Source organism: Neofelis nebulosa, chromosome 5 (genome assembly GCF_028018385.1).
Source record: "Neofelis nebulosa isolate mNeoNeb1 chromosome 5, mNeoNeb1.pri, whole genome shotgun sequence".
NCBI classification, from domain to species: Eukaryota; Metazoa; Chordata; class Mammalia; order Carnivora; family Felidae; genus Neofelis; species Neofelis nebulosa.
In genome coordinates this window covers 91,165,159-91,178,239 of record NC_080786.1, presented here as the reverse complement: position 1 = coordinate 91,178,239, position 13,081 = coordinate 91,165,159, and the positions used below count along the sequence as shown (strand labels likewise).

The window sequence follows — 13,081 nt, the reverse complement described above, 5'->3', positions numbered from 1 at the left end:
TATATACATATACATATACATATATATATACATATATATATACACATATACATATATATATATACATATATATATACACATATACATATATATGACAATGGAATATTATTCAGCCATAAAAAAGGAGGAAATCCAGCCATTTGTGACAACATGGATGGACCTTGAGGGCATTATGCTAAATGAAATAAGATGATCTCACTTAATATGTGGAATATTAAAATACAAACAAACTGTTAGATACAGAGAAGAGATTGGTGGTTGCCAGAGGCAGCAGGGGGTGGGATTGGGAGGTGAGGAGGGATGAAATGGGTGAAGAGGGACAAAAGGTACAAACTTCCAGTTATAAGATAAATAAGTCCTGGAGATTAGTGTACAGCACAGTAACTAAAAAGAGAGAGAGAAAGAAATAGCTAATCTTCCTTTCTTTGCTTTTCTTTTTTTCTTTTTCTTTTTCTTTTTTTAGCATTTATGGGATCCTCGAGTCAATCTCCCCAAAAGCAGAATCCTTTGGTTTTGAAAAAGAAAACAGAATCAGCAAGTTTTCAGGTGTGTGGTGAAAATGTAAAATGTGTGGAAAACGCTCTCACCTGGATACAGGATCTGATTACAAAGGAACTGTGTCCTTACACCAATGAAGATGAGTGTATCAAAGATTTTAATGAAAAAGAATATCAGAAATTGAATGAGCTGCAGGAGAACTTAAATATTGCCATTTGCTTGGACAGTAAAAGACCTCTGATTGAAGTTTTTGGGATTGGCAAAGATTTGACAGAGGCTAGAAATGCAATTGAGGAAATGATCAAGAGAATTAGATTGGCCAAAGAACAGAAATCCCAGGCAGATTTTATTAGTGAATTTGTAGAATGGCAATATTATGACAAAGACACTTTTCATAGTTTTAAGAAAATAATCAATCTGCAATTGGAGAATGCAAGGAAGGCAAAAAAAAGGATAGCTGTTGTCAAAGTTAATCACCAGACCTACACCGTGGACCTGTGCAAGTACAGTGCTATAGATGCAGGAGGACGCAGTTTACCTGTTCGGCGCCTCATGAAATCTGAAGGTGAGTCAAACCTGTGTGCTTGTGATCCATTATTTTACCCCTACTTCGGGCTTAACACTATTTGGTACATACATCGAAATTGTACTCAAGCAGATCAAATTCAGGCAACTCTTATGGGATAAAATAGAAAACTTGGTGTCTGAGCTTAATGCGCTTACATTATGGCTGGGGAAACGTAGCATGGGTGCACTCAACAGTCTGAGGCTGACCATGTTAATGGTGACAGTACCCAAGCCTTGCAGTTGTTCCCATCTCTACAGTTTATCAGCTTTCCAGAGCCAGTTCTGCTGCAGAGATAATGGCTCCTTCAGTCAGAAGAGGGAAAGCCGTGGGCTTTAAAGAAAAGTGGCTCAAGGTTTTCTAGAACAAAAGGAGAAGACAGCCTGGTCAGAGTGGGCACTCTCTCTGTGACTGATAACCTGGAGAGCACTGGGAGCTTGTAGGATCTTCTCCCAGAATTCACTTCCTCTCCTGCCCTGAACACAAGTCTTCCTCAATGCATGCATCAGGAGGCAGCCTTGGAATTCTCTGACTGGATCTACTCCCCGAGAAGGGACTGTTTGTGTTGTGTAGATAGACATTCCTGCCTTTGAACCACACAGGTCCTGCACTGAAAACTAGTAAATTGGCTTCTGGTACATTATCTTTATCTCTCATGAGATCCGTGTGAATGAATTCCTCAGACTCTGAGCCACCCTAGGGGAATGACAAATCAAGTATGATATTCTGTTTAGCAGAAGAGAAGACAGCAAAACCTGCCAGCCACCCAGCTCTTAAGGATGTGGAGAAAAATAATGAATAGATGTGGAGGGCCTTGTGGTAGTGAGGCGTTCCGGCAAAATTCCATGCTTTTCTAACAAGACCATTGTAGGGAAATAATTTATTGTTAAATTATTAAATGATGACAGATTAGAGACTGAACAGAATATGCAGCTTGAGTTACACCACACCAGCACTTCTTAAATCTGAGCATGATCAAAACTTGTTAAGATGCAGGTACATGGGTTCCACCCCTCAGAGAGTTTGATTCAGTAGATCTGTGGGTTTTTTCTTTTTTTCTTTTTAACATCTATTCATTTTTGAGAGAGAGACAGAGAGAGAGACAGAGAGAGAGTGTATGAGCAGGGGAGGGCAGAGAGAGAAGGAGACACAGAACCTGAAGAAGGCTCCAGGCTCTGAGCCTGATGTGGGGCTCGAACCCACACCCACGAGATCATGACCTGAGCCAAGTCAGACGCTTAACCTAAGATGGAGCCATGCAGGTGCCCCTGTGGGGTTTTCTCTTAACAAGCATTAAGATTGGTTCTGATGTAGGTTGTCTGTGGGCCATGCTTTGAGAGACATTCTCTGAGAAAGATAAGAACTTCTTGAACATGTTGAGTTAGGAGATAATAAAGTAAGAACACAGATGATACTCAGTTCTTCAGAGCATACCAGGAGCGTGTGGATGGGACTTCCCAGGTGTGTGGGAGTCCTCAAATGTCCTCTTTGCAGTTGGGATCCCTGAGCACTGGAGTGATATGAAACAGCAGGATGTCTGTGTGGTTGAGCTACAGCCTGGTCATGCAGAATATGACACGGTGGCAAGCAAGTTTAATCAGACCTGCTCGCACTTCTACATAGAGAAGGTAAGCCTTCTGCTGACATGGAGTTTCTTAAGAATGGTGGAGATGAGTGGCATCATGGTCCTGGATAAATCTACAAATACATTTGCAACCACATTGTTTTCCTAGAATTAGATTATGGCAATCCGATTTTTGATTGTAGATTCTACTCCCATCACTATAATTACAGAGACATTAAGATTGAGATCGTGTCAGTTATTACTATATAATATTAGATTGCGATATGATGTTAGAATACTAAAAACACGTGTTGACTCAGTGAGGAGCTGGTTAGTAGTGATCTTGAAGAGACAGCTAACAGTAGAAGCCTTCCCAAAGGAAGAAGTCTTTTCCCAAAGAGGAACCAGTTAGTGACCCTGTAGAGGAAGAAAACAGGAACATCCCCCCAAAAAGAGGAAACTCTCTTCCTCCAAAGGAGGAGCCACTCAGCAGCGGACCTGAAGAGGCTGCTGACAGCAAGGGCAGCAGCTTCAAGAAAAAGAAAAAGTTCCAAAAGCTAGCCCAAGAAAATGAAAACGGACCCACAGCAACATTCCCCCACCCACCCTGATATCCCAGCAGAAACGAATTCACAAGAATCTGTGAAGCAAGCTAGTAAAAATTCAAAGATAGAGCTGCAGGGTTGGATTCGATAACTAGAAAACACCACAAAGACACACAGAGGCCCTCAGATCAGGATTCTGTGCTTCTGCTCCACCATTCACAGATCAGCAGCACTCGCTTCTGTGATTAATTCCAATGGCCCTTTCCTTGTTCGTCTCCCTCATTTTGGCATCTTCCACTTTTAAGCTTCAGTGTTGCTCTTTGAAATTATGTTCCCATTTGACCTCTATGGCAATATTATATTAATGCTTTCTTCTTTAACTAGTTTTCCTTTCGTTATCCCTGTTATTTATTTCTTCTCCAAACTGCTAATCCTAGCTTTGCCCATAGGATTTATAGTTTGCTCTTCTGTCTCTGTACTTCATCAAGAAATGTTTTTACCCTTCTTGGCTTCAGCTGCTATTTCAATGTTGACAGCTCCCAAATCAACATCACCAACCTGGATCTTTGATCATACTCTACAACATGTATTTTTATTTTTTATTATTTTTTTTAATGTTTATTTATTTTTGAGAGAGACAGAGACAGAGCATGAGCAGGGCAAGGGCAGAGAGAGAAGGAGACACAGAATCTGAAACAGGCTCCAGGCTTTCAGCTGTCAGTACAGAGCCGGACGTGGAGCTCAAACTCGGAATGGCAAGATCATGGCCTGAGCCAAAGTCAGATGCTTAACTGACTGAGCCACCCAGGCACCCCTACAACATATACTCAATGGCCTAAAAATATCTCTGCTTTAATATCTGTCTGCTAAATCAGTTTCCCTAAATCTAACTCATCTCACTGTTTCCCTTTCCTTCCCCACTTCTGTCCTTGGTTCCACCACTTTCTGAGTAAAGTTAGAGACCTTTGGGTACCTTCCCTTCATCCATCAAAACAAGTCTGCCAATAAGGCCTGCATTTTCTTTCTTACCAAATTTTCTATTTCTGCCACCACTCTGTTTATTTATGTAGTTAAGCACATAATAATTCAAAACAATTTGAAGCGTCTTAACAAGGATATATATCATATCTTCAGATAAAATAAAAATGGACAAAAAAGAAAAGGAGGGTAGAAAAAATAAGATAATACAGAGGTATTATCATTTACAAAAATATATAACAGGAGTTCCTAGGTAGTTATTAGAAGGACCACAGATTTGTTTCCTTGAGCTTCCTGGTAGACAAGGCAAAGAAGTAAACACGCATTCTTGAGATTCATAATTTTCATAAATCAGAAAGAAAATCATGTAATCAGGAGACTCACAGCTTTTCACAGTACTGAGACTGGCTACGAGAGATTTATCCTGTGAATCAAGTCCTGGAGAATATTTTCAAAATCATCCTCACAATAAATTCAATATCAAACTTTGTACCACAGCTTCCATTTTTTAATGTTTTTTTATTTTATTTTTGGGACAGAGAGAGAGACAGAGCATGAACGGGGGAGGGGCAGAGAGAGAGGGAGACACAGAATCTGAAACAGGCTCCAGGCTCTGAGCTGTCAGCCCAGAGCCTGACGCGGGGCTCGAACTCACGGACCGCGAGATCGTGACCTGGCTGAAGTCGGACGCTTAACCGACTGCGCCACCCAGGCGCCCCCACAGCTTCCATTTTTTAATCCTCAACGTAAACCATTTGAGCAAAAACAATTCTGAGGTACCAAGACAGTGTGATTCAGGTGTGCGGCACTTTGATGGTCTGGTTCTGCAATAACAAATATGTTTCATCTCAAATATCAAGTACAGTCATCTGGTAGTGGCTGACTGGCACATTTTGAGGAGATGCCAAGTCCAGATTGAGCAGGACTGTCCGGTGGACCAGCCATGTCTACAGTGGGCTCTGGAGGTTTGCCATGTGTTAGTGGACGGCCAGAGAAATGATTTTACTATTTTTTTGTAGACACTTTTTAAAAATAAAATCTTATGTGAAAGTCCAGTGTGTGAAACAGATAAAAGTAGAGCTAGGTAATACTTAAGACACCTCTTTGGAAATCCCTGACAGTATGAAAGCACTAACAGGAAAAATAGGTGGCTGTCATCCTCCATGACTATTAGGACCTGGGACTAAGACTTTTAACATCCATAAACTTACACATAGATTCAGTAATTTTGCCACATTTGCTTTTTCTCTCTTACTCTCTCAGGTTTTGCTGAAGCATTTGACAGTAAGTTGCAGACTTCATGACACTCATAAATATTTTAGCACATATTTCATATGAATAAAGACCGTCTCCTAAATAACAGTGTTATCCCATATAAGAAAATTAACAGTAATACAGTAATATCTAATAGAGTCCATATCCAAATTTCCCCAATTGCTTTCTTATTACTCCCCCCTCTCCAAATATGTGTTCACACACTGCATTAGGTCATTTTGTCTCCTTTGTCTCTTCTGATCTAGAATATACTCTTGCATTTTAAAAAATCATTTTTCATGATGCTGAATTTTTTAAAGAGTTTAAGCCAGTTGTATTATAGAATGCCCCACATTCTGGCTCTGTCTTGCCTAGATTTTCTTTTTTCTTTCTTTCTTCTTTTCTTTTCCTTTCCTTTCCTTTCTTTTCTTCTCTTTTCTTTCTTTCTTTCTTCCTTCCTTCCTTCCTTTTTTTTTTTTTTTTTAAGAACCCAAGCAAGTTTGCTTACAGATTCTAGATTTGTCTGATTCCTCCTGGGTCCTGCAAGCCAGGACTCAAGGAATTTCCCCCACAACCCTGGAGGCCACCTCCCAAAGAGGATGGATGGTCAAAGCATAACTGTGGTCTGCAAGCAGATCCTATCCCACCAGGATTTATGCCCCACTCTTCCAACTGGACCAGAGATTGATTTTCATTAATTAATTTCCTTCTGGACCAGACCCTCTAGCACTTCTCCCACAATTAGAACATGGCTAACCAGGTGAACCAGTGTCCCAAAAGGACTGAGGAGGAGAGAGGCAAAGTGACAAAGTGACAAAGTGACATAGACAGAAACTGAACTGCCCTTGAACTGGAGGTGAAAAGCAGGAGTTGGGGAGGCTTGGTCAGCCAACTTCACACAACGAGGACTTAAGATCCTAAACGCTGTTTGCTGTCATGTGGTACATAAAAGATGTTAAAAAATGAAATTAATATTCTTCCCACGGTCTGTTTTTGTGAAACACTGGATCTAAAAAGATTTCTGAATGCAGAAAGGTGCCATCTGGCATTGAAATTGTTGTTTATTTTAATTTTCATTTATGAAAAATAATGGTCATGTTTCATTTGCTGTATCTTGCCAAAGGCTCTTGGCACCGACAGAATATTTTTCTTTATTGATTTGTAGATTGAGAGGATCCAGAATCCAGATCTTTGGAATAGCTATCAAACAAAGAAAAAAGCCATGGATGCCAAGTATGGACATAAAAACAATGAGAAGCAGCTCTTCCATGGGACAGATGTTGACTCAGTGCCACATGTCAACCGAAATGGCTTTAACCGCAGTTACGCTGGGAAAAACGGTAAGGCAGCAAGCAATCTGCCTGCTACGAATGGGGTGTCAGCCGCGAGAACCCAACCTGGGCAAGGGACAGTGTGGTTTGCAGGGTTGGTGGCTGTGCTGCAGCCAGAGTTTCAGGGTTAAGAGTCATTATGTGTCCTCCCAGAAGGACTGACTGGCCCTCGGGGGTGGAGAAGTGATTTTTAAAAATTAAAAACACATGAGGGGCACCTGGGTGGTTCAGTCAGTTGGGCGTCCAACTTCTGACCAGTTCTGGTCATGATCTTGCATTTCACGAGTTTGAGCCCCGCGTCGGGCTCTGTGCTGACAACTCAGAGCCTGCAGCCTGCTTCAGATTCTGTGTCTCCCTCTCTCTCTGCCCCTCCTCAGTTTGTGCTCTGTCTCTGTCTCTGTCTCTGTCTCTCTTTCTCTCTCTCTCAGAAATAAACAAACATTAAAAAAATTAAAACACATGAAAAAAATTCTTAAGAGGCTTTGGAGAGAAGAACTGAACGTTATTATAACATTATTTGACGTACCGGGTCAATATGGCAGATTATAGACTAAATTGAACTTTTAAAAAATGTCTTTCTTTATCTTCACAGCTGTGGCATATGGAAAGGGAACCTATTTTGCCGTCAATGCCCGTTATTCTGCCAGCGATACATACTCCAGACCAGACAAAAATGGGAAAAAGCATATGTACTATGTGCGAGTACTTACTGGAACCTACACACGTGGAAATCAGTCACTGATTGTGCCTCCACCAAAGAGCCCTGACAACCCTACTGATCTGTATGACACTGTCACAGACTGTGTGCATAATCCGGGTTTATTTGTGGTATTTTATGACTACCAGGCTTACCCAGAGTACCTCATTACTTTTACATATTAACATCTTGGTATCCTTCCCAGAAGACATTGCTCATCTATACATACTGTGTTGTAAAACAAGTTCAGATTTTTTCCCCCCTCTTAACAGCATTTTCTAAGATCAAAGGATACTTATCACTGAAATCAGACTTTCTTCAGCTTCTCCTTCATAACTGGAATGTACCTCTCTTGAGAGCAATAAATTTGAGAATTTAAATCAGATAACTTAGTTGCAACTGTTTGTCCACAACTGTGGACATCAAATCTGTAGAAGGAAAGAACATATTTGTATTTTCAGGAAGGAGAGAATAACGTTCATCTTATAATCTGATTTTTTTTTTTTAATGTTTATTTCTGAGAGAGAGACAGCGTGTAAGCGGGGGAGGGACAGAGAGAGAGGAAGACACAGAATCTGAAGCAGGCTGCAGGCTCTGAGCTGACAGCACAGAGTCTGGCGTGGGGCTCGAACTCATAGACTGTGAGATCATGACCTGAGCCGAAGTCGGACGCCCAACCAACTGACCCACCCAGGCACCTCAGAATAATGTTCATCTTAAAGTCAGAGGGCACAGCCATGCAATTTCAGCTGCTGCTGAAGGAGACAGCTGGTATCACATTGGGATGCCATATTCCTTGAGGAGCACAATATTACTGAGCACAATATTACTGTAGGATTGCTGATTTCCCTGAGGACAGGGATGGTGTCTAACTCATTTTGTTTTTTTTAATCCCTGGGCTGAGGTTTGTGCCTTATGTAAACAGAAGCTCTAGAAACGTTTTATAAACCAACTAAGAAAGAGAAAGCATAGTCAGACTCCAACCCAAAGTAGGAGCCATCTCTTTTACATCCTAGACTTTGCCTTAAATTGAAGATTGTACGACAGGGAATAGAACCATGACAGGTGGGACAGCTCCAGTCAGGCTTCTGGAATCACAGTGCAGATGTGCCCCACATGGTTCAGGGGCTGTGGTCTAGTTTGTGGCCCAAGGGAGTTGTGTCCCACCCACTTGTGCAGCACAGCAACCCTGGCTCAGACTGGTCCATTTGTATGTTGACCCCAAATCTGCCTTCATCTATCTTCTGTTGGTCTTAGTTCTGCCCAGTGACAACAGTGAGATAAGCCTGCCACACTGTCAGCGTGAAACCCTTCTACTATGTTAAGATTAAGTGTGTTCTAATGTTATTAAATAGCATATTTTCTTTATGCACTCAATTTTGATGATTTTAAAGACTTGTGCATAAATAAACCAAAGGAATCAAGCAGTCATATTGCTAATTTGTTAGCTCAGTATCTATTAGATAGTAAAGTGTTGTGTTTTTTTGTTTTTTTCTCCCCCCCCAGGTAAATTTTAGATTCAGACACTATTCATTGAGCACCTAGATTGTACCAGGTAATATAATAAGTGCTTTCACATAGAGTATTTATTGTATTCTTTCAAACAATTCTATGAGGTAAGAATATATCCCCATTTTATTATTTTTTTAATGTTTATTTTTATTTATTTTTAGAGACAGAGTGTGACTTTGAGGGGTGGGTAGAGAGAGGGAGGGAGATAGAGAATCACAAGCATGCTGTGTGCTGTCAGTGCAGAGACCCATGCGGGCTCAACCTCACAAACCATGAGATCATGACCTGAGCCAGAATCAAGAGCTGGATGCTTAATGGACTGAGCCACCCAGGAGCTCCCATATCCACATTTTGAAGTTGAGGAAACATGCTCAGAGTGAAGAAGCTTCCTTGCCTGAGGTCACCTAGGTAGTAGTCCTCAGAGACAGAAACACAATCTTGGTCCTTGTGTCATCAAGCCCTTTGCTCTTCCCATTACAGAATATGGTCTCTGATTAATGTTACCATTTCAGAAACAGCTCAGGTTATCTATGAATGACCCTCATATTTCCTTGGCTTTTTCCTTCTGCCTTTGATTTCCACTATAGTCTCTTCCTTTGAAACTCTGTAGGCCAAGAGACTAGACTGATGCCAGGGGGTGTCGCTAGGAGGCTAAAGGCACTCTTCCTTGGCTGCTGCGAACTACCTCACTCCAAGTTTGGGAGGCTGAGGGGGCCACAGGTACTGCTTCATTAATGGACATCTTGAAATTTTTCTTGCTGTTGCTATTTGTTTTTTAAGTGGTTTGGCAAAGACTCCTTATTGTTTAGGATTGGCTTCACAGCCACTGGTGTCTGAACGCAGGCTTGACAATGAATGTAAGAAATAAAAAGGAGAGACCTGCTCTCTGATTTGCTCTTGTTTTCCACTGGTTTGGTTAACTCAGGGCAAACCTGAGTATCAGGGTGTATTGCACCAAAGTGTAATGATCCAGTCAGTAAATGTCATAGTTATCCTCAATCTAAACAAATGTATGTCATTTACCTCCTTTTTGAATAAAATATTTGGAAAATACATTTGGTGGTAAACCTCTTTATCCTTAAGGGCAGATACAGGAGAGCTTGATGATAAACACAGGCCACTGTTGATACAAGACTACAACTAAACACGAGAGCATCAAGGGGTCCTCAGAGTGTTAATAATATTCAGCTGAAAATTACAGTAAGGGCACAGTACAGGATTAGTTCAGTAAATCTGAAGGGCAAATTGACCCCAATAAGAAGTCCCTGCTAAACCAAGCCCACTTTGAGACTGTGAGAGGTCTTGGGGGTTTCCCCTAGGGCCAGAGATTCTTAAATATTTTTGGTATTTGAATCACCTGAGGTGTTTGCTGAGCTAGCAAGTTCTGGCCCATCCCAAAGGAGTCAGGTTCTGTAGCTCTAGAGCGGTGCCTAGAAATATGCATTTTCAGCAAGCATCTCTGATATCAGCAAGATTCTGATATCCTGATACTCAGAGCCATGTAGGACTTTCATGACTCCAGGGACTTTTGCCTTCATGGGCCCCTTACTCCATAAAAAGTAAAAAGTATTAACAATTACACTTTGCAACTGAAATGATATAACTGTGAATGCAATTGAAGCTGAATTACATGTTTTTTGTTTGTTTTTTTAATTTCAAAAGAATCTAAAGCATTTTGGGGAACTCTAAAAGCTCATGGGCTCTAGTCACTGTGCCAACTGGACAGGTTCGCCCTGCTAATGCCTGGGTACTTTGGGTGTGATGCTGAGTCTGTATTCTTACTAAAAATTTTGTTTGGAGTTCTTCCATTCTCATTGTGAGCAGAGCTGGAACCCACTGCCCTACCCAGATGTGGCCCGGTCCTGAAAACAGGGGAGAATAAGCCTGTATTCTTTGACGCCTCTGGCCTCTGCAGGGTCAATGCATTTATCTAATAATTTCACTCACTCAGGCATGCTTATCTGAGAAATGCAGGATGAAATGCGATCCAGCTCCTTTTGGTGGCTGATGGCCTCCCCCTTTTACTGTCTTTCCTCACTACCATACTCCACACATAGCCAGGATCTCCATCTCGATAAAATCAGGAAATATCTCCCATCACCCACTTACACTTAGAAATCCATTCATACCAATGTCTTAACTCTCTTCCCAGGTCTCAGCGTGTCAAAGACTGTTACCTCTAACTGAATTAAATGTTTTATCTCAGAATATATTTCAAATTTCTCTGACCCCAACCTACATGAGGACATGAAGAAATATACTTTATATCAGGCCTAGCACACACACAAATAGAACTGAAAAGTTTTATGAAATACACTTATCCTGGAAAAATACTTCTCCTGAAAAATTGTATGAAATAATACACTTTCTAAAGAGTTCACTGAAATCACCTATTCTGTTCCACTTTTTAAAAATGCTGGTCTCACTTACTATATTAATATGTCTACTTCTGCAGTAAGGATCCGCTTCCCAAGGGGAACAGACATCTTGCCCTTGGCCACAACATCCTTTACTCCAATGTATTTGATGGAGTATTGCCAAAAAGTTCTTTTTATAATCCACTCAGCCCAATATTTAACAAGCCCCCAACAGTATGCTGGACACTCTGATCAAGGCTCTATGAATACAGTAATAATCAAAACCAGGTCCATACTCCCATGGAGTGACATTCTGGTTAATAAACAATAATTATATAAATAGGTAATTCAAATAAATAGGTATATAGTGGTCAATTGGTAGTAAGTCCTACAGACAGGTTTCTTCCAGACCCTTCTTTTCCTAGGCATGTTCATATAACACCTTCCTCTCTTCTAGAGGGCATATACTTTTTTTTTTGGATGTACTGATACCCTGAGTCTGAAGACTGAGAAGGATGGAGACAGTTGTCAATTCATCTGAAAAGATTACTTTGCTTGGGGTACCTGGGTGGCTCAGTCAGTTGAGCAACTGACTCTTGATTTTGCCTCAGGTCACGATCCCAGGGTTGTAGTATCAAGCTCTGCTTTGGGCTCTGTGCAGAGTATGGAGACGGCTTGAGATATTCTCTCTCTCTCTCTCCTTCTGCCCCTCTCCCCCACTCACTCTCAAAAAAAATATTATTTTGCTTATCTTTTCTGTTATATATTTGTTTCACAAATGGTTACTCAGAAATCAACATACTTTTCTAATTCTAAATTCTTACTTTGTAATAGTAATAATTATCCCCAGATCTTCTTGCAAATGTAATGAAAGTAGGTAGGATCAATTTCACTAAATCAAACTTTTAGTTAGTTTCAGGAGTCAGTAACCTCCAGTGCTTTTCATTCCCAGGACTGGTGTTTCTAGATGTCTCAGTTCCTTCCATAGAGAGGACTTATATTGGACCCCCATCTACTTTTTTTCCTGCTCTAGATGGCAGGGGTTAACCAGTGAGAATTCTGCAGGTGTCACAAGTGTGATCACTTCAGATCAAGGCTAGAATCCACCCAATGGATGCATTAGGCCAGGGTTTGTCAAACTTTTTAAGGGGACAGACAGTATTTTCAGCTCTGTGGGCCAGCTGTCTTAGTCACTACTCAACTCTGACACTGTAACTCTAAAGCTGCCATAGACAATATGTAAATGAATGGCATGGCTGTGTTCCAATAAAACTTTATTTACAAAACAAGCAGCAGGCTGACCTCTGCTTGAGGCTGCTGAAGAGATTACTTTCTGTTAAGAACACCTGGGACTTGAGGTAGGCTGAAAGGATAGGATGGGACAGGAAAGGCAAAGTCACTGAAGAAAGAAGGCCCAACAAATAACAAAGAGCCAGTCTGTCCAAGGAGCAATGTTCATGAATGAAGGTGGCAAGAGACTGAAACACAATTAGGTAAGAACAAGTACATTTATAAGCATGTACCATTAATTTTTGCTCTTCCATCTTTTATTTAAAAATCACGCCATTTCGGGGCGCCTGGGTGGCGCAGTCGGTTAAGCGTCCGATTTCAGCCAGGTCACGATCTCGCGGTCCGTGAGTTCGAGCCCCGCGTCAGGCTCTGGGCTGATGGCTCGGAGCCTGGAGCCTGTTTCCGATTCTGTGTCTCCCTCTCTCTCTGCCCCTCCCCCGTTCATGCTCTGTCTCTCTCTGTCCCAAAAATAAATAAAAAACGTTGAAAA

At 41.3% G+C, this 13,081-nt stretch overlaps 1 protein-coding gene across 4 annotated transcripts in view; it reads left to right on the top strand.

Annotated features, from left to right (window-relative positions):
* PARP14 (poly(ADP-ribose) polymerase family member 14) overlaps positions 1–9,999 on the top strand; it is a 44,500-nt gene extending 34,501 nt beyond the window's left edge. For 3 of the 4 annotated variants that reach the window (XM_058731181.1, XM_058731180.1, XM_058731182.1), the window contains 4 exons: positions 464–1,063; positions 2,558–2,691; positions 6,570–6,744; positions 7,328–9,999. In XM_058731181.1, coding sequence (XP_058587164.1) covers positions 464–1,063; positions 2,558–2,691; positions 6,570–6,744; positions 7,328–7,617 — 1,199 coding nt within the window. In that variant the 3' untranslated portion in view covers positions 7,618–9,999. Of the gene's footprint in view, positions 1–463; positions 1,064–2,557; positions 2,692–6,569; positions 6,745–7,327 lie in introns of those variants that run through there. The other variant, XM_058731183.1, reaches the window with a different exon arrangement.
* The last annotated feature ends 3,082 nt before the right edge of the window (positions 10,000–13,081 follow it).